Source organism: Dasypus novemcinctus, chromosome X (genome assembly GCF_030445035.2).
Source record: "Dasypus novemcinctus isolate mDasNov1 chromosome X, mDasNov1.1.hap2, whole genome shotgun sequence".
Lineage (NCBI taxonomy): Eukaryota > Metazoa > Chordata > Mammalia > Cingulata > Dasypodidae > Dasypus > Dasypus novemcinctus.
The window spans coordinates 156,502,892-156,529,482 of record NC_080704.1 but is presented as its reverse complement, the minus strand read 5'-3'; the positions used below and the strand labels follow the sequence as shown (position 1 = coordinate 156,529,482).

Sequence of the window (26,591 nt, the reverse complement as noted above, 5' to 3'; positions counted from 1 at the left end):
ATTGTCCATTACTGAGCTAACAGGCTACAAATTAATGTAACAGATTTTGACAGCACTGAGTTGTCTTTCTTAAATGGCCCAATTGTGACCATAAACAAATATACCCACTCTTACACATAAGCACTCAAAATGTGCCACCCCATAAGTTACTTTCTGTTAGGTTTCTGTCAGTTTCTTTTTTAAACATGTCTTTCCCCTTTTCCCGTCAGTATAGGTAGAAAAATAAATGAAGTCAGTAGTCTTTACTTCTCACTAGAATAAACTGTGACTCAAATATGGAGAGCAGTTATTTGCAAGGCTATAATTCTTTTAATGACATATTTTCCCAAAAGAAACCACTATAACATCTGTCCAAGTACTCCAAGGAAAAACAAACAAAAAAAATACATAAAGATTAAAAGTCTATCACTTTAACAACACATTGCCAAACACAGACAACTAGGATATAATGCCAAGGAACCTTAAAAAGTAATTTTAAAAGATGCCACGTTCAAGTCATTCAAACATGTAGGTTCCACAAACAACAGAAAAACAAGTTCGAGAACAGAACTACTTGTGCACAATGGTAACAGACAGCACTTCATCAAATTCATTCAGGTGTCTAAAGCCAGTAGGTATATGAGTAGAGTTTGGTTTTTCTTCCTTGTTTGCAGATGTGTACACAGATTAGAGGAGAGGAAAATCTTCCAGATGCTGATGCAAACACAGCAGGCTTGGTTCCCCTTTGATAAAGTATGAAGGCAGATTTAGTTGACTCAAGCTTTATCAGTTTCCCTAATAAAAAGTCTTATGCATGCTGAAACAGACAAGTTACTGAATTTGTCATGCTACATATTTACAGCAAATCTCATAAAGTGAGCTCAGTAACCTGACAGAATAAAAAAGGTAGTTGTTAATTTATTGTATAACCTTTTACACCTTGAATAACTCTGTGGGTAAATGACGCTGAAGTTCAAAGCCCCTCAAAGGTACATTAACAAGAAACTATTTACTGCATGAAGAGGCACACATCATATAAAATGCACACTTCACGGGATTCCTGCATAGCAGGAAAGTCACTATCACTAACTACATAACAAATGGCTATGCCAACAGTTAAAGCTGCCACCAAAGGGGTCAACATTTGCATTCCCTTAAAATCTCAAGGAGTGTTTTCACTAGCACAGATAACTTTTGAAGAATAAGTCCCCATTTTGTTTGGAAAGATAGTTTTCATTGGAAAATGTGAACCTCATTTGAATCAGCTGGGTAAAATTTAAGGCACTGGAGGGGCAGGAACACAAAAGTTTCTATTTTTCTTCAGAAACATTAACAGATTGAAATGTATATCAAAAAGCTTTCCCCTTCCAAGTGTTCAGTGCGCCTTTAGGAGTATTTTCATTGTCACAAAACAAAATCCACTTTCATGCTCCGAATATGAAATGGGGGATTGCTCTGTGCTCTTCCTTGAAAAAGGTAAAAACCGACCTGGCAGCTTAGACATTCATTACTAAAAAGTTAACACAAAAGAGCCACTGCTCTTCCCGTAAACACCGAGGGGAAGGTGCCCCCAGAGCATTTATATTTCTTGTACAACTGACTTTGGGGTAGTGTGGAACTATCATGGATTCATAAATTAACTCTTAATATTAACTACAGACTAACAAACGACAATTAGACACAGTAAGTTCAAAAAATTTTACATTTTGCTCCTGTTCGGCTGCTAAAGAGCAGTGATTTAAATTGATATAAAAACTTCTGACCACAAAGCTTGCTATACAGATTAAGTACATAATCAAAACTTAAGCAGCAATTAAATTTCTTATTTAAACTTATCTGGCATAGAATATTTACATATTTGGGAAGAGAGAGCTCCCAAACCACCCTTCTCTTTATTCCCCCTCCTGCCCTCTGCCCCTCTCCGCCCCAGTCCCTCCAAATCGACATCACATGCTCTGGACTATATACAACTGTACTTTGGCTAAGCAGGCTGGATGCAACTCTTTTGATGGTCCTGGTCTGGGAAAAAAAAAGAAATAAAGTCTTGGAAGTCATTTGCAGCCTTCTTTTCTGAACAGCAGTGTACTGTAGTCAAAGAATCTGTTCTTTCACAACAAGGGAGAAAACGGGCCCCCACACTTCGCTCCCCAACCTGAATAGGGCAAGAGCAGAACGCCATCAGCACTGGACTTCAACAGCTCCTTGCACCACAATAGGCCATCAGAGATAAAGGAAAGAAAAAGGTCAGAACCAAGGCAGCAGCAATCAACTAAAAAGTTCCCCAACAAAGGAGCCTCTCCTCCCATAGCTCCCTAGGAAATAACACTCCCCCCCCTTAAAAAAATTAGTTCACATCACAAGAACTTGGTACTCTGGTTAAGTGTCAGGTAAATATAAGAAAGAGTAAATCCGTCACGTTTTAAACGTAACTGAGACGCAAAGCTTGTAGAACACACAACATCACTGTGAAAATAACTTTCTAAAACAGATCCATTCTACATAGTGCAGCCAGTAAATCTTGAAAAAAGGGAATAGTTTGTTCACAATCTGCCTTGTACAGGATATTTATATTCTTTGTACGCCATATAAATAGTATTTATATAGCTTAAACATTCAGAGACATGCACTGGGACTTTTTAGGTAGTACAAATTTCTTCACGATCACATGTGCAAATTTTACAGATCACTAAGTGAGCATCAGTAAGCTTAGGCTGGACCGTGTCTCGTATTATCTAAGAGATTTAAGGGGGGCTCAGAATCATCCATAGGAAGAACCAGGCGTGTTCCCCGAATGACCAGTTCATGGTCTCCAAATGCAAGCTCCCGATCCAAGGCATCTTCAGAACTGTTTCCCACAAATCGCCTGGGAGCACTGGATGTTGCTGATTCAGTGTTCACGGTAGAATCCCCATACGTCAAACTAATATCGCCATCATTGAGAATAAGATCTGAGTCATCATCTTTCAACTGTTCCTGGTTCTAAATGCAAATAAAATAAGTTTTAAGAATTGTTAAGAGAGTCAAGAAACATTTCAAATGGGAGAACTTGAAAGGATTCCCTATGTAAAACCCTTAGGTGGTACCCCACTGCTCTCAGGATTGAGTCTAAAACCCTTACCTTAGTGTAAAAGATACTGTGCAGGGGAGTGGACTTGGCCCAGTGGTTAGGGCATCCGTCTACCCCATGGGAGGTCCATGGTTCAAACCCCGGGCCTCCTTGACCCGTGTGGAGCTGGCCCACGTGCAGTGCAGATGCGCGCAAGGAGTGCTGTGCCACGCAGGGGTGTCCCCGCTAGGGGAGCCCCACGCGCAAGGAGAGCCGCCCAGTGCGGAAGAAAGTGCAGACTGCCCAGGAATGGCAACGCACACACGGAGAGCTGACACACAAGATGACGCAACAAAAAAAGAAACACAGATTCCCATGTCACTGACAACAACAGAAGCAGACAAAGAAGAGCAAGCAGCAAATGGACACAGAGAACAGACAACGGGGAAGGGAGGGGTTGGGGGGGGAGGGGAGAGAAGTAAATCTAAAAAAATAAAAAAACAAAAATTTAAAAATTTAAAAAAGCTACCCTGCAGTGACTTAGGCCCTTCAGCCTCAGGGTCTGCCACAATCTGCCTCCCCCACCTACGCATCCCCAGTGCGTGCCAGCCAGACTGAACTACTGGCAGTTGCCCAAATCACTCATGGTCTCTCTCGCCTCTAGGCCATTCTACAGGCTGTCCCTCCCTGCCCTTTCTTTTTTTTTTCCATTTTTTTGTCTTTATTTATTTTTTCAATATTACATTGAAAAAATACGAGGTCTCCATATACCCCCACGCCCTCACCCCCCCTCCCCCCATAACAACAATCTCCTCCATCATCATGAGACATTCATTGCATTTGGTGAATACATCTCTGAGCACCGCTGCACCTCATGGTCAATGGCCCACATCATAGCCCACACTCTCCCACAGTCCACCCAGTGGGCCACGGGAGGACATACAATGTCTGGTAACTGTCCCTGCAGCATCACCGCCCACTTTCATCTGACTGATGCCTACATATCACTGAGGCCTCGACCTGAAACCCACTCTCTCAGTTGTTTTCCTTGATCTTCTAAGACTAGATTAGGGGCATACCACTCTGTGCCTAGTCTATCTCTGTAGTAGCACTTACCCCTGTATTCCAACTGCATGTGCACTGTTCAGCTCCCTCTTCCCCCCACTAGACTCTAAGACCTTTGAGGGCAGGGGCTGAGTTGTCTTCTGTGCTGTATGTAATCCAACCACCAAACAGTTTGTGGTACACAGAAAGTACTCACTCAATGCAAGTGGAAATGATTATTTAAGGGCTTTAAATAAAGCTTTTACTTTTGTTTTAACAATGTCCGGAAAGATAACATCCCCTAAATATACTAAACCCTCACTGAATACTTGTCTCCCAGATCAATATATTTTGGTTCTAATAGAAACGTAGTGGCCAAAAGAGTATAATTAAAGAAAGCCAACAAAAGGGGAAAAAAGGTCAAGGATATATAGCCCCGGTGGAAGCGGATATGGCTCAAGCGATTGAGCTCTTGCCTACCACACTGGAGCTCCCGGGTTTGGTTCCCAGTGCCCCCTGAGGAGGATGAGCAGGACAGCAAGCTGGTACAACGGGCAGGCACTGAGAGCTGACGTAACAAGATGACACAACAAGAGACACAAAGAAAGCATAATGAGAGACCCAACAAAGCAGGGAGTGAAGGTAGCTCAAGCAACTGGATGCCTCCCTCCCATATTGGAGGTCCCGGGTTCAGTTCCCAGTGCCTCCTAAAAAGACCAGCACACAACAAACAGACACAGCAAACGCAAACAACAAGGGGAAGGAAATAAATTAATTAATTAAATGGGTTTTAAAAAATCATAAAAAAAGAATATATAGCTCCATTTTGGTAAATGAAAAAAATCTATGTATGCATAGAAAAGTCTGGGGGGTTATTCAACAAAGTGATGGATGACAGCACTGCACGATAGGATTGCCAATGGTATTTATTTTCTTCTTTATATGTTTCTGTACTATTCGAATTTTTATTATAATGAGTACATATTACTTTTAAAAATCAGAAAAAGGTCATTTCTTTTTCTAATGTAAAGAGTATCATTCTAATACTCATATCTGCCTAGCAAGAAAAAAAGTGCAATTAATATTCCTTGAGGGAAACAGCTCATAAAGACATCATACAAGCTGATGAATTTAAAATATCCAGGTCTTCCAATCTTGTGTGTGTTGGAAAATGTTTAATTTGTCTAAGAGAATAAATTAGAATGAGAAGACTGTTGGGTAAAATCTTTTAAAGAAATTAATAGAAATTTGCCTGGATACTCAAAACCAAAGAAATTTGAATTGAAAAACAAACTGGGAAGCAGGTGGAGCTCAGGGGTTGAGCACCTGCTTTGCATGTACGAGGTCCCGGGTTAAATCCCTAGTATGAAAGGAAAAGGAAAAGGGCAAAAGCAAAACAAAAACAAACTAAGCGGGAAGTGGATGAGGCACATAACCGATTGGGTTCCCATCTACCATATGGAAGGCCCTGGGTTCACATTCCAGGACCTCCTTGAGAAGGTAGGCTGACCCACACCCACGCAGAGCTGGCATGGCAAGATGATGCAACAAAGGGAAACAACAGATGCAGAAGAATGCACAGTGAATAGACACAGAGAGCAGAGAGCAAGCAAGCGGCAAGGGGGGGGCGGTAAATAAATAAATCTTAAAAAAAACGCACACAACAACAGAGCCATAACCAGCAACCAACCAAAATCCCTTCATGTATGTCCAATATAATTACAATGAAAAGTCTAGTCTCTATCACTTAAGTCAGCAATACTCACAACAGAGCTCTGTAGCTCCTTCACGGTTCAGCAGGGGCTCTTAAGCACCTCCTCATTTTTTTTTATTAAGTTTGAAGTTTGGGGTAATATGTATCAAATTTTAAAATGCATATGCCTTTTAAAAAAAAAAGATTTATTTATTTATTTATTTCTCTCCCCTTCCCCCCACCCCACCCCGGTGGTCTGTTCTCTGTGTCTATTTGCTGCGTGTTCTTCTTTGTCCACTTCTGTTGTTGTCAGCAGCACGGGAATCCGTGTTTCTTTTTGTTGCGACATCTTGTTGTATCAGCTCTCCATGTGTAGGGCACCATTCTTGGGCAGGCTGCACTTTCTTTCGCGCTGGGTGGCTCTCCTTACAGGGCGCACTCCTTGCGTGCATCAGCACTGCACATGGGCCAGCTCCACATGGGTCAAGGAGGCCCGGGGTTTGAACTGCGGACCTCCCATGTGGTAGACGGACGCCCTAACCACTGGGCCAAGTCCACCGCCTGCATATGCCTTTTGACCCAGCAATTTTACTTCTACAAATCTATTCTATCTTCCTTCATATACTTGGGTAAATTTATATGCACAAGGATATTCACTGTAAGTATTATCTGCAATAGCGAAAGAAAAAAAAAGGAAACAGGTGAAATGTCTATCTAGAGAAGACTGATTAAATATATTTTGGCATAGCTGCACAATGGAATACTATATGGCCATGAAAAAAAGGAACAGGTCTAATGTATTCACATGGAAGTGTATTCATGATGTATCATTAAGTGAAAAAAGCAAGTAGCAGGACAATACACTTATTCTGATCCCATTTGTGTAAAACAATGCCAAAGTTAGATACACATGTGTGTTTGTATAGATAAAACATATCAGTAAGTATATATAATAAACCTTTAATATAGACTGCCTCTGGAGAATGCAGGCAGGAGAAAGAGGACTTTTATTTGCCACTTTGTATATTACATACTGTTTGAATATTTGGCCATAAGCATGTTTGTTTGAGAACTAATAAGTATAGTAGTGGACCAAAAAAAACCATAATATCAAAAACTAAGTTTCGCAGTGTGTTGTATTTTATTATATGCCACAGGACACACAGTCATTGTGGAACTCTTTTGGCTTTCGGAGATGGTGAATGGGTCTCTAGAATTCAAGAGCCAAGCCTTACTGACTTAACCAAAGATGCTGGCTGAGCCCTCCACACAGGGTCACACAGGCTGACAGCGCCCAGATGAAATAGAAAGTACGCTTGAGAGAGGAGCCTGGACAATGTAGGAGGGAGAGACGAGGCAACATGGGGTGTTCTCCCACCCCAATAGCAAACTGTCAGACTCAACGTAACAGGTACTGCTCCCTGACCTGGGGTGCCACCCTCACCAGGCCCCCTCTTCCCCATCCACACCCTGTGGGATTTGACTCCTATAACTTGCCAAATCTTGCTCTAACATATCATAAAAGTGCTTGGAAGGAACTGGGGAGGTGTATGTCTACACTGCTTCCCTACAACTTCTCTTCTCTACTCAAGATTCTGAGTGTTACATCAGGGGAGTCAAAATCTGTGGGTTTTGTTAACATGGGTACCTATTTGCTGCCGTGGGTTATTTTTGAAGGGTTGTTTTAATTACAAAGCTAGCTTTCAAGGGTTTACAAAAAAAAAAAAAAGAACTTGAAAGATAAAAAATGTTCATATTTAAAAACAAAGGCTAGTTAGCATATCTGTCATTTCTTCCTTAGTAGCAATACTTACCAAGCCACCAATTGTATGCTGGGAGTTAAGGAAAAACTATGGAATCTAGTTCATATCTAGATGGGCTCGGGTCTCCCAGCATGTGGAACAGAGGTAGATAAAACTGTCCTTAAGATCCAAAAGTTGGCAGTTGTGCAGTAATAGACCATCTGTTCCACTCTTAGGTGTGTCAGTTTTTTTTATTAATCCTCTCAACGTAAATGCGACAACCCTAGTTTATACATTTAGTACTAAGCTCAGGCCATACACTGCAACTAAAACCAAGTCAGCATGGAAATAGAATTTACAGCTAAAATCACTTATAGTAAGATGAGGTATTATTCTATAGCTGTTTTCAAAACATGTTTCAAAGGCTGTAAATTATACTTATAGATTGCTGTGGCTTTTCCAGGTGTTAATCTACTGAGTAAAATATGCTTATATTCTCCCTCATGGCTTTTCTACCTCAAAGCAAAAACAAAACAAAGAAAAGACAACCAGCAACCTAGCCAGAGAACAGATAAATTTACTTAACGAACAACTTAGTTTTTAAATAAAATCAACTTACTTCATAGGCTTGAGGGCTGGTTAGGCATCTCGCAATGGGTCCACAGCAGGCAGGAAGTGTTGTGGTGAGGGGAGGCCCACTGTGTGTCAGCAGAGGCTTCAGATAGCTGTGCTTGCTAAGGAAGATCTTCCTTTCTTCACAAATTTAAAAGAACAACGCATTTAATAATATCACTATCACAGTGTACCTACCACTTCAGAGGAAGGTAAAGGGCTACATAATCTCATTTCATCTTCAAATTGTGTTAGTAAATAAGCAAAGAGAAAATTTATTATTATCTCTATTTCACAAAGAAACCAAGGCTCAGAGAGGTCTATGGTCTGCCTAATGTCACACAATTATGTAACTATGGAAATGATACTCTAACCTAGATCAGTCTGATTCCAAATGCTGTATCCTTTTCCCTACATCCATATTGCCTTTTTAATTTTACTACAACCAAAAGACAAAATCACTTTACATTTAGCATTGAAGGAGATAATGGAAAAAGTAAACAATGATAACAGAGAGGAGATGAAATATTCCAGTAGAAGCATATGGTAATTAAAAATGGGATTAATCATTTATTGATGATTAAGCTGGCCTCTTAAAGGCTGTTAGTTGAAACTTCAGTATCAGGTTAATTCTTTTCCTATAAACCTATATAAGTAGGAAAGTAAAGTAAATACTAGAGACATTTAAAAAGATTATGTATCATGAACTCCTTATCATGGGGGTTCATTTCAATATTCATTTGATCTGCTCAAAACAATATAAAAATAGTTGTGATAGCATATGACAGAAAGAAAGAAAGAAACACAAGGAAAAACAGGAAGACAAACACATATACCATACTCTCCACTTTTCTAAAATTAGAACCTAAGGTTGTTCTCAATTAAAAATGAGAACATTAGAGAAAATTTCATGAATTCCTATATTTATACATTCTAAGGCTAAAACACTATATAAACATACTTATGTACTTTATGAAACATCTGACCAAACAAAGTAATTAAAACACTGGTGGAAGAAATGTGGCTTAGTGGTTGAGCATCTGCTTTGCATGTACAAAGGCCCAGGTTCAATCCCCAGTAACTCCTAAAAAGAAATAAAGAAAAACTGGAATAATGAATTCTACTAATGTATTGAGTTCAGAAACTACCAGGTCTTAGTAGAACAGTACTTAATAGTGTAATATTGAGGCTAATAAGACTTGATGTCTAACTCTACCAAAAAAAAAATCATTAAAAACCAAAACTTACCAAAAAATTGACAAAAGGTAACAAAAACCTGAATATTCGTATGTCTAACAGAGAAATTTAAAATCTTCCTGTATGAGAGCTCCAGGCCCAGATGGTTTTATTGGAAAACTCTTCCCAGCACTTATGGAAGAAACAACACCAATCTTATACAAACACCTCTAGAGAAAAGAGAAGAAAGGGAATATTTGCCAACTCATTTTATCAGGCCAATATAATCTGGTTTTAGAAATCTGACAAGAAAAATTTCACAAACTAATCTCTCTCATGAAAATAGTCAACAAAAATCAGACACCAAGCCCCAGCAAATTATACAAATTATATCCTTTCGATATATACAAAGGATAACATCGTAACCAACTGGGATTTGTTCCAGGAAAGCAATATTGACTTAACATTCAATCAATCAGTGAAAATCAGCACACTAACAGATTAAAGGAGAAAAAAGTACATACATGATCATCTTAATGCAGGAAAAGCATCTGATAATATGCAATACCTGTTCAGGATAAAAAGTCTCATCAGAATAGAAGGGAATATCCTTAATGTGATAAAGGACATGTCCAAAAACATTATACTTAATGGTGAAATAATGACCGATTTCCCCCTGGGGTTAGGAGTAATTTAAGAATGTCTACTATTATCACTTATATTCAACACTGCATTGGAGGGGACTTCTGGGAAGATGGCAGAGTACAAAGACATGGAAATCTCTCCTAGAAAAATAGCTAGAGGACAGGCAGAAATACCCTGGAAAAAAAATCTTCTAGGGTATAGGATATCAGGGAAAGGCTAGACACTGCCCAGAAGAGAGAGGGAAAAGGAAAAGATCATGACCGCAAAACTGAGTTAAAAGCTGCAGCGGCTACTGCTGGGACCCTGCCCCACAATAAAGGCACTTTAGAATTCTCAGGCCTGGTGGCCAGCAGTTACAGACAAAGGAGGTCACAGAGATCCACCTTCCCAGAATAGGGTAGAGAGAAGGACACAGCCTAAGTCTGACTCAGCTTTTGACCCACAAATTTGGTCTGCTGTCTCCCACGAGCCCTTCGAGGCCAGATGGGGTCAGGCCATTGTTTACCTTTGGAGCTAGCTAAAGAGATCGGGACTAAAGACATCCGAGGTTCTCAATCTCCCTTTCTACTGAACAGGACGGGTTATTGAGGACATATAGGGGAGTGGAATTATTTCCTCCCTGGGAAAATGAAGGGGTCTGCCAGCAAAGGTTGGAGAAGTGCCTCTGACAAAGTTTGAAATACAAGGCTTTTGGGCTGCAGGCAGGAACCTCTAACCCTGTGTTGCAGCAAACACAGTCTGACCAGGCTTTGAACTGAAAGGCCTGTTCAAGACTGCCATCTGATGGCCAAAAAAGGAAATGCATGTGAGGGAATTAAAAGTAAGAAAGACAACCAGCAAGATGGTGGCAGAGTAAGGAGCTCCTAGAGTAAGCCCATGCTACAGGGCAGTTAGTAAACACCCAGAGCTATCTAAAGCACCTATTTGGGGGATCCAGGAGACCAGAAGAGCATCCTGCAACATAACGGAAAGAACAGAAGGAGGAGACTGCTGGTCTGCAGAGAAAATTCATAAGTAGAGCACTCTACATCGCAGAGGCTGGTGCCCATACTCATTGGTGGCACAAGCTGCCTTGGGAGTTATTTCGTGGCTGGAACTGGAAGTTCTACTTCCCAAAAATGGGGATGGAGAAGACAGTTGGGCACCAACTTTGCCTACTGATTCGTAAATTTGATAGGCTAAAGTATAATCCTAAGAAGAGCTAAAGTTTGAATGGAGGAAGCGGACTTGGCCCAACAGATAGGGCGTTGGGAGGTCCGCGGTTCAAACCCTGGGCCTCCTTGACCCGTGTGGAGCTGGCCCATGCGCAGTGTTGATACGTGCAAGGAGTGCCGTGCTACGCAGGGGTGTCCCCCGCGTAGGGGAGCCCCACGCGCAAGGAGTGCGCCCTGTAAGGAGAGCCGCCCAGTGCAAAAGAAAGTGCAGCCTGCCTAAGAATGGCGCCACCCACACAGAGAGCTGACACAACAAGATGACGCAACAAAAAGAAACACAGATTCCCATGCCGCTAAGAACAACAGAAGCTGTAAAAGAAGATGGTGCAGCAAATAGACACAGAGAACAGACAACAGGGGTGGGGGGGGAATAAATAAATAAATCTTAAAAAAAAAAAGAAACACAGATTCCTGGTGCCGCTGATAAGGATAGAAGTGGTCACAGAAGAACACATAGCGAATGGACACAGAGAGCAGACAACGGGGGAGGGGGGGGGCGGAGAGAAATAAATTTTTTTTAAAAGTTTGAATGGGTCCAAGTCAGAAAGAGGCCATAAGCCACAATTTTAACTCTGCCCCTGGCATGAGGGGAAGCTGGGCTGAAGGTAGAGACTGGCTTCTTTCCATCCAGATCAGACTGTGGCTCTAGCATAAGCTCCAGTACCACCTCTGGCAGGAAGGAAGCTGGGGAGACCTGTGCCGGCCTCTCTGGGAAAATACAGGCTACACCGAAGAGGCTGGTGACCATCCTACTCTGGCAGTGCAAGCTGGCTCAGGAGCTATTCTGCGGCTGGATTTCCCAAAACTCATTTCCGAAAAACAAGGGAGGAAGAGATTGTTGGCCACCAACTTGAGCTACTGATTAGTAAATTTGGCTGGCTAAAGTATAAGCCTAAGAACAGCTAAAGTTTGAATGTGTCCAAGTTGGAAAGAGGCTGGTAGCCACCATTTTGACTGCCTCTGGCATGAGGGGAAGCCGGGCTGACTGAAAACCACAGTGATAGTAGGGGCAGGATTCTTTCCAGCCAGACTGAACTGCAACGCTAGTCTAGGCTTCAGGCCGATGTCTGGCTGGGAGGAAGCTGGTGGGCCCTGCACCACTCCTCTGGGAAACTGTAGGTACATTTGACTGGCACAGACTGACTAGTCTGAAGTCTACCAGGGCAACTGTGGGCATTTTGGACCCGCACTGCATAGACTACTGCCCACATTTGCAGCTCCATCTCCACCCCAGGAAAGGGAGAAATGGGCGTGAAACTTCATCAGTCTCTCTGGGCAACTACAGTCTAGGCCATCTCAACTTGAATTATTACACATAGCTGTGGCTCCGTCTCCATCCCTGGCAAGGGAGATAGTTGGGAGAAGCTTCATCAGTCCCTGGGGCAATGTGGGCAGCTTGAGCCTCCATAGCTTTTAGCACCAACTACATCCTTGGCTCCTACTGCACAACCGGCAAGGAAGAAAGGGCAAGAAAACCCTAAACTAAAGAGAGAAACTGCACCCAGAATAAATACATCTAGCAAGCCAGATGTCAAGACACCAACAAAAAATTATAATCCACACCAAGAAACAGGAAGATATGGCCCAGTTAAAGGAACAAGATAAGCCTCCAGATGACATAAAGGAGTTGAAACACCTAATCATAGATATTCAAACAAATCTCCTTATAAATTCAATGAGAAGGCTACAGAGATTAAAGATATTAAGAAGGGAAGTGGACGTGGCTCAAGTGATAGAGTGTCAGCCTACCATATGGAGGGTCCAGGGTTCAAACCCAGGACCTCCTGATCCATGTGGTGAGCTGGCCCATGTGCAGTGCCGCTGCATGCAAGGGGTGCCATGCCCCGTAGGGGTGCACCCACATAGGGGAGCCCAACACACAAGGAGTGCGCCCCGCAAGGAGAGCCGCCTCATGTGAAAAGAGTGCAGCCTGCCCAGGAATGGCGCTGCATACACAGAGAGCTGACACAGAAAGATGACGCTGTCTGATAATACAAGTGGATGCAGAAGAACACACAGGGAAGGACACGGACAGCAGACAACAGGGTGGGGGGAATGGGAGAGAAATAAATAAAATAAATCTTAAAAAAAATATTAAGACACTGGATGAGCACAAAGAATTTGAAAGCATACATAGGAAAATAGCGCACCCTACAGGAATGAAAGGCACAATAAATGAAGTTAAAAATACACTGGAGTGAGAGTGGGGGTGGACCCACATCCTGGGGAGGACTAATGCCATCAAATAGAGGGAACTGTATCTCTCTGGAGAAAGGGTGGCTCCCAGGGCATTGGGGCAGCTGAGCAATTTAGGACCTGAACACTGTTGCAAGTATCTCTGGACGTGGCACCTCGGGAAACGGAGGTTGGCTGTCACTGTGGGCACCAAGGAGATGGGAAAATGTATGTTAAATGTGTGAAACCAACGTAAATGAGGGGTAAGAGAGGAGTTTCGTGAGAATACACAAGGAAGGATATAAAATATGTAATATTACATCATAAACATATAGGGGACGACAGAATGACAATGTAAACCATAATGTAAAACATAGGATAACTAAAAATGTTAGAAAACTGCGTGTCCTAAAGTATGCACCACAATGTAAGCACAGATGTCACCTGGTTTGAAAGCTATTGTCTCAGACTATATACATCACTTTAAGTAAATATGTTGTGAATAGGTTGTAAGAGTATCACTGTGGAAGGGAAAGGGTTTTGTAATGGATGTGTGGGAGTGCTGTATATTGCATACATGAATTGCTGTCGTCTAGGGCTCTTGTGAAGAGAAGGTCAATAATTAGGGGAAAAAAAAAGGAAAAGAAAAAGATAGGATGTAGAATTTTTCCAAGTCAACACGTATTCTATATCTAACCTTTAAATCCATCGCTATATTCCATTTTGCTAGTAAGAGATCCTGACATGATATTGGGGCTTCAATATTCAGGAAGTTCTGGATCCCAGAGTGGTCCAACAATGGCAGCGGAGAAATACTGGTATGGGATACTATTGACAGGGGATAAATGGCTGACAGGGAGCTATACAGGGCATATGTCCAGGGTGCATGGTAATGTTTGGATATACTCATAGTGGCAACAATTAAAAACTAAAGCTGGGGGGGTACTGGGTCCCTGGCCGGGGGTGCTGTGCCATGGTCCCTAGGGGAGCAGCGGCAGCCCCCCAAGTGCAGCGGCAAGGACCGAGAAGGAATGAAGGTCCAACAGTAAGCCCCTGATACTAATGACTATGCTTGTGAGCCTATAGGCCTGAAATAAGAACAAGGCCTAGAGCAGCACTGTGCCTGGGAATTTCCTCCTGACAGCCTTCATGTTACTCAAATGTGGCCAGTCTCGAAGCCTAACTCAGCATCTAAATGCAATGCCTTCCCCCCAGCGTGGGACATGACACCCAGGGATGAGCCTCCCTGGCACCGAGGGATCACTATCAACTAACAACTGATAATGCAACTGGAAAATGACCTTGAATTGAAGGTTCGATGCGGATCAGTAGAATATCCCTGTCTACATAGAATAATATGACTTTAAAATGCTGTTTGACCTAATGTAAGGGGGAAATAGAAAGGAGAAATGAGTTTATATGGCTATGAGTCTCTAAAAAAAAAAAAGAGTCTGGAGGCTGTCAGAAGGATTTCCCTTATGCACAACTGAGCAGAGTCTAAGAGACAGATAAAGTAGATACAATCCCCAGGTATTGGTTCCTTTGAGGGCTAAAGGGACCCACGGGTTCTACGGTCATGGCAGATAGGGTTCACTGCCATGTCAGATGGCCCTTCTATGGAGCTGGTGTTTCTGAGTGATGAAACTGGACCCAGAGGGGATCTCTTTTCATAAGACTATCATGCTACTTTACTGGAATTGTAGTTGGTATTGGGGTTTAAGATATATTTAGGGGATTGAATCTTTTTACTGACAATATGATAGCCAGGCCCTGAGCCTCAACAGACTCCAGCTCCTACAATCTGAATTATTGGACTCCCCTCACTCAGCTAAGATGGAGTTGAAGAAGGGCAACCACCACACCATGGAGCCTAGAGGGCCTACAACTGAAAGCAGGAGGATTGCGTCCAGTAACCATGTGGAATCTGAGCCTCCTCTTGACATAGAGGTGCAACGGACACAACCAATCCAAGGACCTCAGAGAAAAGGTGGCAATGGAGTGGGAAAAGTGGACATGGTGGCTGTTGGGTATGGGGAATGGCAGGAAGAGATGAGATGTGGAGGCGCCTTTGGGACTTGGAGTTGCCCTGGATGGTGCTTCAGGGGCAATCACCGGACATTGTAAATCCTCCCAGGGCTCACTGGATGGAATGGGGGAGAGTGTGGGCCATGATGTGGACCAATGACCATGAGGTGCAGAGATACCCAGAGATGTACTTACCAAATGCAATGGATGTGTCATGATGATGGGAGTGAGTGTTGCTGGGGGGGGGAGGGGTGCGGTGGGGGTGGTGGGGTCGAATGGGACCTCATATTTTTTTAATGTAATATTTTTACAAAATCAATCAAAAAAATTAAAAAAAAATACACTGGAATCCTATAATAGCAGATTTGAAGAGGCAGAAGAAAGGATTGGTGAGCTTGAAGAAATGGCCTCTGAAAGCAACATATAAAAGAAGAGATGAAGAAAAGAATGGAAAAAATTGAGCAAGGTTTCAGGCAAATGAATAACAGCAAGAGACGTGCAAATATAAGTGTTGTGGATGTCCCAGAAGGAGAAAAGAAGGGAAAAGAGGCAGAAGGAATATCTGAAAAAAATAATGGTAGAAAATTTTCCAACCCTATTGAAGGACATACATATCTGTGTCCAAGAAGCACAGTGTACTCCTATCCAAATAAATCTGAATAGACCAACTCTGAGACACACACTAATCAGAATGTTAAATGCCAAAGACAAAGAGAATTCTGAGAGCAGCAAGAGAAAAGCAATGCATAACATATAAGGGAATACCCAAAAGATTAAGTGCTAATTTCTCATCAGAAACCATGGAGGCAAAATATATTTAAGATCCTGTAAGAGATAAACTTCTAGGCAAGAATCTTTTATCTGGCAAGATTGTCTTTCAAAAATGAGGGCAAGTTTAGAATATTCACAGATCAACAGAAACTGAGAGAGTTTGTAACCAAGAGACCAGCTTCCCAGGAAATACTAAAGGGTGTGTTAGAGTCTGAAAAGAAAAGACAGATGAGAGAGGCTTGGAAGAGGATTTAGAAATTAAGGTTACTTCAGTAAAAGAAAAAACTGGTGAAAAGAAAATATTTACAGATAAAACCCAAAGGTCAAAATGGGTGAAATAAGAACTGCCTTTACAGTAATGACACTGAATGTTTGTGGATTAAACTCCCCAATCAAAAGACACAGACTGGAGGAATGGATAAGATAATATGAGCCATCTATATGCTGTCTGTAAGAGACTCACCTTAGACCCAAGGATACCAATAGATTGAAAGTGAAAGGCTGGAAAAAGATATTCATGCATGTAGTAACAAAAAAAGAAAAAAAACAAAAAATGAAACGAAACAAAAACCCACAAAAAAACCAATGCCAGTCTTATATCAGTTGAAATAGACTGTAAAAGACACCAGCAATGCGCAATATGAGAAGGAAGTCAGGAAAAAAAAATTCCATTTACAATAGCAACTAAATGAATCAAATATTTAGGAATGAACATAACAAAGGATGTAAAGCACTTGTTTTCAGAAAACTACAATGCATTGTTAAAAGAAATTTTAAAAGACCTAAATAATTGGAAGAACATCCCATGCTACTTATTCAAAGACTAAGTATCATGAAGATGTCAATTCTACTCAAATTGATATTCAGATTCAAGGCAATCCCAATAAAAATTCCAACAGGTATTTTTTAAATAAATGGAAAATACAATTATCAAATTTATTTGGAAGGGTAAGGGGTCCCAAATAGCCAGAAACCTTTTTAAAAAGGAAAAGTCAAGTTGGAGGACTCCCCCTTCTGGACTTTAAATCATATTATCTAGCTATAGTGGTAAAAACCACACGGTTCTGGCATAAAGATAGACATATAGACAATGGAACTGAATGATGGTTCAGAAACAGACGCTCACATCTACAGTCAAGTGATTTTTGACAAGCTTGTCAAATCCCCTCCTCCTCCCCCTGCCCCAGCTTGGGTAGAACAGTCCATTCAACAAATGGTGCTGGGAGAGGTGGATATCCGTAGCCAAAAGAAGGAAAAGGGACCCCTATCTCACACCTTATGCAAGAATTAACTAAAAAAATGGATGAAAGACCTAAATATAAAAGCAAGAACTATAAAGCTTCTAGAAGAAAATGTAGGAAAACATTGTCAAGACGTGGTAGTAGGTGGTGGATTCTTAAAGGAGGTAAGAGGACTGAGATGGACTACTGAAGCTTAATGTATGTAGAAATTTTAATTAACTTGACCGTAAAAGTATGGAAATGTACAGTTGATGGTAATATAGTGAGTAACAGCTGTTTTATAAATGGGAATGTGGCTGGAAGGGTAGTCTAGGGATGTAAATGTCAATTGAAAGAAAGCTAGAGAATAATCTAGGGACTGAATAACTCAGTGAACCCAGAGGTGGATAAGAATTGTTGTTGATGGTACAGATACAAGAGGGTCCATTGTGAGCTAGAGCAGATGTATGTCACTGTTGCAGAGTGGTGGGATTGTGGAGAAACATGGGAAAAATACAACTAGAGTGACCTGTGGACTGTGATTAACAGCAATTTTGTAATATTCACGCATTTATGCCAAAGTGTTGATAATGGGAGAGTATGGAAAAAGTGTGAAAAGTGTATGCTATGGACCATGGTTAGTACTAACAGTCTGATGATATTATCTAATAATCTGTAACAAATGTTTTACCACGTTATGGTGTGTTGATAGAGGGGTGTTGTATGGGAATTCTATACATGTTCATAATTGTTTTTTAAGTTCAAAACTTCTGTAATAAAAATATATTTTAAAAAATAATTGGGTGGGTTGGGGGAAAATACAACAAATATAAGATATGGACAATAGTAATACAATTTTGACAGTGTTCTTTTGTTGGTGGGAGGTGGATATATGGGACCCCTGTGTGATATTATGCATCTTTGCTTTGTAAGTTCACAACTTTTACTATATACTCTTGTCACTTATTGTTTATGTATTTTCATATATGAGTGATATTTAAAAAATAATAATAGGGTGGGTTGGGGAGAAAATACACCAAATGTAAGGTATTTTGGTTAGTATTAATATTTTGAGGATACCCTTTCATCATTTGTTAAAAATGTTTCACAACAATGCAAGATATTGGTGATAGGGTGAGGTATAAGAGCCCTGTATGATGCTATGCATGTTTGTTTTGTAAGTTCACAACTTTTACCATACACTTATTGTTAATGTATGTTTATGTATGAGTGATATACTTCAATAAATTTTTTTTTGGTTTCAAAAACAAAAAGTAAATGAGTGAGAGAGGCTTTTCCCAGCCTTTACAGCCTCCCTCCCTGAGGCCCTTGGAAGCAAGTCTGCAAACCATTACTGGGTCCAGGGCCCACATTTAAGTAACTAAGAGAAACAACCCTAAAGATCTAGATCAGGTCAAACCATGAAGAAAAGAATGGCAATAATAAATTTGTCTATCACTAAATCTCTACAAAAGAGAGAGATACAGAGCAAAGGAGTAAATGCATCATCATAATCAGATGCCTAGACATCAGTAAGAAATTATAAGCCATATTAAGAAAATGGAAAAAATGACCCAAGCAAAGGAATATATCAAAGACCCAGATGAAACACAGGATTTGACGCAATTAATCAATGTGATTCAAACAAATTTTCAAAATCAAATTAATGAATTAAAAGACAATATGCTAAAGAAATAAAGGACATCCAAAATACATTAAGCAAGCATAAAGAAGAATTTGACAACCTGAATAGAAAAGAAACTGAGCTCTTGGGAATGAAAGACAGAATAGGTGAGATAAAAAACACATTAGAAGCATAAAATAACAGACTCAGAATGACAGAAGAATTAGTGACACTGAGGACAAAAGAGCTGGAATTGAAGAAAGGAAAGAATGGAAAAAATTGAGTAGGGGCTTGGAAAGTTGAATGACAACACAAAACATAACAACTTACGTGTCATTGGAGTTCCAGAAGGAGAAGAGAAGGGAAAAGAGGCAGAAAGAGCATTTGAGGAAATAAGAGCTGAAAATTTCCCAACTCTCATGAAAGAAATGAACTTACAGTGTCCGAGAAGTGCAGCATACTCCACTAAGAATAAATCTAAACAGACCTGTTCCAAGACACATACCACTCAGAATGTCAAACATAAAAGAAAAGAGAAAATTCTGATAGCAACAAGGGAGAATCAAACCATCACATACAAGGGACGCCCAGTAAGACTCAGTGTGGATTTCTCATCAGAAACCATGGAGGCAAGAAGACAGTGGTATAATACAATCAGGATACTGAAAGCGAAAAATTGCCAGCTGAGAATTCTTTATCCAGCAAAATTGTCCTCAAATAAGAAGGTATGAAATATTCACAAATAAACAGAAACTAAGAGAGTTTGTAAAAAAGAATCCACCTTTGCAGGAAATAGTTAAGGAAGCCTTAGAACCTGAAAGAAAGAGACAAGAAGGAGAGGCTTGGAGGAGAGTATAGAAGAAAGAATAGTGGAAAGGATAACCAAAAGGGTAAAAAGACAGACATAAAAAAAGATACGGCTCAAGCAACTGGGTGCTTCCTTCTCACACGGGAGGTCCTAGGTTCGGTTCCCAGTGCCTCCTAAAAAAGAAAAAGAAAAAAAGAAACGAACACACAATGAACAGACACAAAGAGAAGATAGCGAGTGTAAATAATGAAGAGCAGAATAAACAAATCTTTAAAAAAAAGATTGGTAACAAGACAAGGATGCCCAGAGTCACCATTGCTATTTAACATTATACTAGATGTTCTAGCTAAAGCAATTAGACATACAAAAAAATAAAAAACATTCAAATAGGAAAAGAGGAAGTAAAACTCTCACTATTCACAGATGACATTATCCTATATTTAGAAAATTCTGAAATGTCTATGACAAAGCTACTTGAGTTAATGAGTTCAACAAAGTGCCAGGATACAAGATCAAAACACAAAAATCAGTATTGTTTCTGTAAGATAGTATTGAACAATCTGAGGGGGAAATCAGGAAAAAATTCCATTTATAGTAGTAACAAAAAGACTCAAATACCTAGGACTTAATTTAACAAAAGAAGTACAGGACCTATATGCAGAAAACTACAAAACAATGCTAAAAGAAATCAATGAATATTGGTAAAATTACTTACATAAGACTGTTTTTCTTTGAAATTGAACAAATGTATGTTAACACTACAAGATGTCAATAGCAGACCAAAAACCCTATTATTCTAAGTGAAAAAAGCAGGCCCAAAGTACTACATATTGTTTGATTCCATCAAATTTAAATATAAATCAATTTATAAAGATGAAGTTATGTTAGTGGTTATGTAGGGCTGGAGAAGGACTGCTAAAGGGTGTGGAGTTTTGTTTTTTTTTTTGAGTAATGAAATTGTTCTAAAAGTTTTAGTGGTGATGAATGCACAACATTGTGATTATACTAAAAGCCATTGATTATATACTTTGGATAAAACATATGGCATATATCTCAATAAAATGCTTAATAAATAAATAGGTAATTGTGCAAGAATAGCCAGAAATAGCAGCTATGTACAGAAGGGGAACCATAGAGAGATCGAGGGGTGAAGAATGTTCTTACTAGTTTGTTTTTATTATTATCTTGAGATAATGAAAATGCTCTAATGATGATTTAGGTGATGAATGCACAACTATGTGATTACAACAAATACCACTGATTGTATATGTTGGATGCACTGTATGCTTTATTAATATGTATCAATAAAATTGATTTGTTAAAAAAAAGAAATCAATGAAGACCTGAACAAATGGAAAGACATTCCATGTTCATGGATTGGATGACTAAATATTGTGAAGATGTCAGTCTTACCTAAACTGATTTATAGATTCAATGCAATACCAATCAAAATCCAAAGAGCCTACTTTACATAAATAGAAAAGGCAATTACCAAATTAATTTGGAAGAGAAAATGCATCCAAATAGCAAAAAAACATTCTAAAAAAGAGGAGTGACATGAGAGGAATTTCACTGCCTGACCTTGAAGCACATTACAAAGATTCAGTGGTCAAAACAGCATGATAATGGAATAAAGATAGACATATCGATCAATGGAATAGAAATGAGAGTCCAGAAATAAACCCACTACCACCAACTTGTTCTTTACAAAGCTACCAAGTCCATTTTTACAGAAAAAAAAAGTCTCTTCAACCAATGGTGTTGGGAGAATTGGATATCCAAAACCAAAAGAATGAAAGAGGACCCCTATTTCATTCTCTGTACAAGAATCAACTTGAAATGGATCAGAGACCTAAATATAAAATCCAGGACCATAAAATTACTAGAAGAAAATGTAGGAAAATATCTTCAAGACCTTGTGGTAGGTGGTAGTTTCTTGGACCTTACACCCAAAGCACACACAACAAAGAAAAAACAGATAAATGGGACCTCCTCAAAATTAAACACTTTTGCACCTCACAGAACTATGTCAAAAGGGTGAAAAGGCAGCTGACTCAATGGGAGAAAATATTTGGAAATAACATATCTGATGAGGGTTTTATATCCATGATATATTAAGAGATGCTTCAAGTCAATGATAAAGACAAACAACCCAACTAAAAAATGACCAAAAGACTTGAAAGGTATTTGTCCAAAGAAGACATACAAATGGCAAAAGAAAAAATGTTCAGCATCACTAGTGATTAGGGAAATGTAAATCAAAACTACAACAAGGTATTCATTTCACACTTATCAGAATGGCTACTATTAAAAAGACAGAGAACTACAAGTGTTGGAGAGGATGTGGAGAGAGAAGAATACTTTATTCCCTGTTGGTGGGAATGTAGAATGGCACAGCCACTGTGGAGGACTGTTTGGCAGTTCCTAAGGAAGTTGAATATAGATAGACCACATGACCTTGCAATACCCCTTCTGGATATATACCCAGAAAAACTGAGAACAATGACACGAATAGACATCTGCACACCTATGTTCATAGTGGCGTTATTCACAATTGCCAAAAGTTGGAAACAACCCAGGTGTCCATAAATTGATGAATGGATAAACGGTAGTGTAGTCACACGATGGAATAATATGCAGCTGTAAGAAGAAATGAAGTCATAAAGCATTATGACAACATGGATGAACCTGGAGGACATTGTGTTGAATGAGGCAAGCTATACACAAAGGGATAAATAATGTGTGACTGTGTTACTATCACTGAATATATTGTGTAACATTTTGTATGATTTCATTTATGTAAAATGTAAATATAAATCAATTTATAAAGATGAAATTTGATTAGTAGTAATGTAGGGTTAGGGAAGGCATGCTAAGGTGTGTGAAGTTTTTTTCTTTTTGGAGTAATGAAATAATTCTAAAATTTTTTGTGATGATGAATGCACAAATTGTGATTATACAATAAGCCATTGGTTAGATATTTTAGATAGACTGTATGGTATATGAATATATCTCAATAAAACTGCTTAATAAATAATTACACAAGAATTGCCAGAAATAGCAGTATATACAATTGGGGAAACAGAGAGAGACTGAGAAGTGAAGAATTTTGTTTATCTGTTTTGTGTTTAATATTATTATTGTTGAAATAATGAAAATGCTCCAATAATGAATAAAGTGATAAATGCACAACTATGTGATTATACCATATACTACTGAGAGTACACTTTGGATGAATTGTATGCTTTATTAAAATGTATCAACCACCACACCATGGAGCCTAGAGTGCCTACAACTGAAAGCGGGAGGATTGCATCCAGTATCCATGTGGAATCTGAGCCTCCTCTTGACATAGAGGTGCAATGGACACAACCAATCCAATGTCCACAGAGAAGAGGTGGCATTGGAGTGGGAAAAGTGGACATGGTGGCTGATGGGTATGGGGAATGGCAGGAAGAGACGAGATGTGGAGGTGTCTTAGGGACTTGGAGCTGCCCTGGATGGTGCTTCAGGGGCAATCACCAGACATTGTAAATCCTCACAGGGCCCACTGGATGGAATGTGGGAGAGTATGGGCCATGATGTGGACCACTGACCATGAGGTGCAGAGGTGCCCAGAGATGTACTTACCAAATGCAATGGATGTGTCATGATGATGGGAATGAGTGTTGCTGGGGGGGAGTGGTGGGGTGGGGGTGGTGGGGTTGAAGGGGTCCTCATATATTTTTCTTAATGTAATATTTTTACAAAATCAATTAAAAAAATAAAATAAAATAGATCTTTGATCAAAAAAAATAAAAACAATAAAATAAAATAAAATGTATCAATTAAATTGATTTGTTAAAAAAATTACAACAGCAATTTTTTCTAAACTGGAAAAGTCAATTATGAAATTTACTTGGAAGTACAAGAGGCCTTGAATAGCCAAAAACATTGAAAAAGAAAAACAAAATTGGAGGAATCAAGCTACCTAACTTTAAAGAATACTACAAAACTACAGTGGTCAAAACTGCATGGTATTGGCATGAGTACAGACATACTGACCAATGGAACCAAATTGAGAGTTCTGATACAAACCCACACATACACAGCCAAATGATATTCAAGAGCCAACCAAGCCCACTCAACTGGGACAAAACAGCCTCTTCAACAAATGGTGTTGGGGCGGCGGACATGGCCCAGTGGTTAGGGCATCTGTCTACCACATGGGAGGCCCATGGTTCAAACCCCGGGCCTCCTTGACCCGTGTGGAGCTGGCCCATGCGCAGTGCTGATGTGCACAAGGAGTGCCCTTCCACACAGGGGTGTCCCCCGCGTAGGGGAGCCCCACATGCAAGGAGTGCGCCCTGTAAGGAGAGCCGCCCAGCACGAAAGAAAATGCAGCCTGCCTAGGAATAGTGCCGCACACATGGAGAGCTGACACAACAAGATGACGCAACAAAAAAAGAAACACAGATTCCCATGCCGCTGACAACAGCAGCAGACAAAAGAAGACGACACAGCAAATAGACACAGAGAACAGACAACCAAGGTGGGGGGGAAGGGGAGAGAAATAAATAAATAAATACATCTTTTAAAAAAAATACAAATGGTGTTGGGAGAACTACATATTCATATCCTAAAGAATGAAAGAGGATCGATCACCATCTCACGCCTTATACGAAAATTAACGCAAGAGGGCCATGATGTGGACCAATGACCATGAGGTGCAGAGATACCCAGAGATGTACTTACCAAATACAATAGATGTGTCATGATGATGGGAGTGAGTGTTGCTGGGGGGGGGGGGAGGGGTGCGGTGGGGGTGGTGGGGTCGAATGGGACCTCATATTTTTTAATGTAATATTTTTACAAAATCAATAAAAAAATCAAAAAAAAATTAACGCAAGATGGATCAAAGATCTAAATATAAAAGCCAAGACCATAAAGGTCCTAGATCATGTAGGGGAGGATCTATGAGATCTTGTAGTAGAAAATGACTTCAAAAACTTTACACCCAAAGTACGAGCAATTAAAGAAAAAAAAATAGATAAATGGGTCCTCCTAAAAATTAAAAACTTTTGTGTTTCAAAGGAGTTTGTCAAGAAAGTAAAAAGACAGCCTACACAATGGGAGAAAATATTTGAGAACCACTTTACTGATAAGGGTCTAATATCCATGATTCTGATAATCTATGATATATAAAGATATATAAAGAAATCTCACATCTCAAAACTAAAGAGTCAAACAACCCTTTTAAAAAATGGGCAAGATATTTGAATAGACACTTTTCCAAAGAGGAAATACAAACAGCTGAAAAGCTCACTAAAAGATGCTCAACATCATCAGCTATTAGGGAAATGTGAATCAAAACTATGAGATATCATCTTACTCCTATTAGACTCACTGCTATTAAAAAACAAGAGGACTACAAGTGTTGGAGAGGATGTGGAGGAAGAGGAGGACTCACCCACTGCTGGTGGGAATATAGAACTGTGTAGTCATTGTGGAGGATGGTTTGGTGATTCCTCAGGAAGCTAGCTATAAAACTGCCATATGATCCAGTAATTCCACTGCTGGGTATATAGCCAGAAGAAGTGAAAGCAAGGACATAAACAGATATATGCACACCAATGTTCATAGCAGCATTATTCACTATTGCCAAAAGCTGGAAACAACTGAAGAATCAACAGAGGAATGGATAAGCAAAGTGTGGTATATACATACAGTGGAATATTATTCAGCTGTAAGAAAGAATGAAATTTTGATGCACACAATATGGATGAATCTTGAAGAGATTGAGTAAAGCAAGTCAGTCACTAAAGGACAAATATTGCCAGATGTCACTGATATGACCTAAGAATATTGAGCAGACCCATAGAGCTAGAGTCTGAAAATAGGTTATTATAAGAGAGAAAGTAAGTAGAGAGTGGTAAGCCATTGCTCAGTCTAGACAGAAGGTATGAAAAGGTGGAAGGGGGTGGTGTAGCAGTAGATAGGGGTGATGATGGTGTATGTATGTGAGTGGCACCCATGGTGCTAAAGTGTGAGGGTGAGCAGGGCTGGGGGAGTGGGCTGGACTATCCATGGAACCAGGGGAAGAGCTGGAGGAAGCAACAGGTGAACACTGGGGAGGTGGTTGAAAATACAAATGTTGGAATGTTCTTTTGGCAAATATGACAGGGGAGAGTAATTGGTGCAGGGTGTCAGTGGTGGGGGGATGTGTGGGAATGGTGTACCTGGGGGCATGCTTCTACTGAATATGAATGTGTCCATGTTGCCATAGGGTGTTATCTCAGTGGGTGGAGACCCACACAATAACAATAAACAACAAAATATTAAACTTCCATTCTGCAGAGTATTGCTGTTTTCTCAAATAGAGGGGCAAGAATCTCCCGAGAACATAGGCAGTGCCTAATAAAAGGAAACAGACCAATTGATCAAGCCCACAATATTAATGCATGTAACTATGAACCTTATTCTTGTAAAAATGAAACTTAACTCAATAATAACTATTGCCTAAGAGTTACCTCCTGAAAACCTCTTTGTTACTCAAATATGGCCTCTCTCTAAACCAAACTCAGCATATAAACTCATTACCTTCCCCCAAGCATGGGGCACGACTCCCAAGATGAGCCTCCCTGGCACAGAGGAATTAATACCAAGCACCAACCAGCAATGCATTTGGAAAAAGACCTTGACCAAAAGGGGGAAACATCAAATACGAAAAAGTTTTTATAGCTAAGAGATTTCAAAATGAGTCAGGGGTCATTCCAGAGGTTACACTTAGGCATGTCTCAGGCAAATCTCTCTAACTGCCACTTTGAACAAAGCCTCA

At 40.1% G+C, this 26,591-nt stretch overlaps 1 protein-coding gene across 4 annotated transcripts in view; it reads right to left on the bottom strand.

Moving 5' to 3' along the window:
* Positions 1-289: 289 nt before the first annotated feature.
* Positions 290-26,591, bottom strand: part of SLC9A6 (solute carrier family 9 member A6) — a 78,936-nt gene continuing 52,634 nt past the window's right edge. For 2 of the 4 annotated variants that reach the window (XM_071212961.1, XM_071212960.1), the window contains 2 exons: positions 8,124-8,229; positions 290-2,958 (listed from right to left, as the gene is read on the bottom strand). In XM_071212961.1, the coding sequence (XP_071069062.1) occupies positions 2,686-2,958; positions 8,124-8,229 (379 nt within the window). In that variant the 3' untranslated portion in view covers positions 290-2,685. Of the gene's footprint in view, positions 2,959-5,951; positions 6,432-8,123; positions 8,230-26,591 lie in introns of those variants that run through there. The other 2 variants (XM_071212963.1, XM_071212962.1) reach the window with 2 other exon arrangements.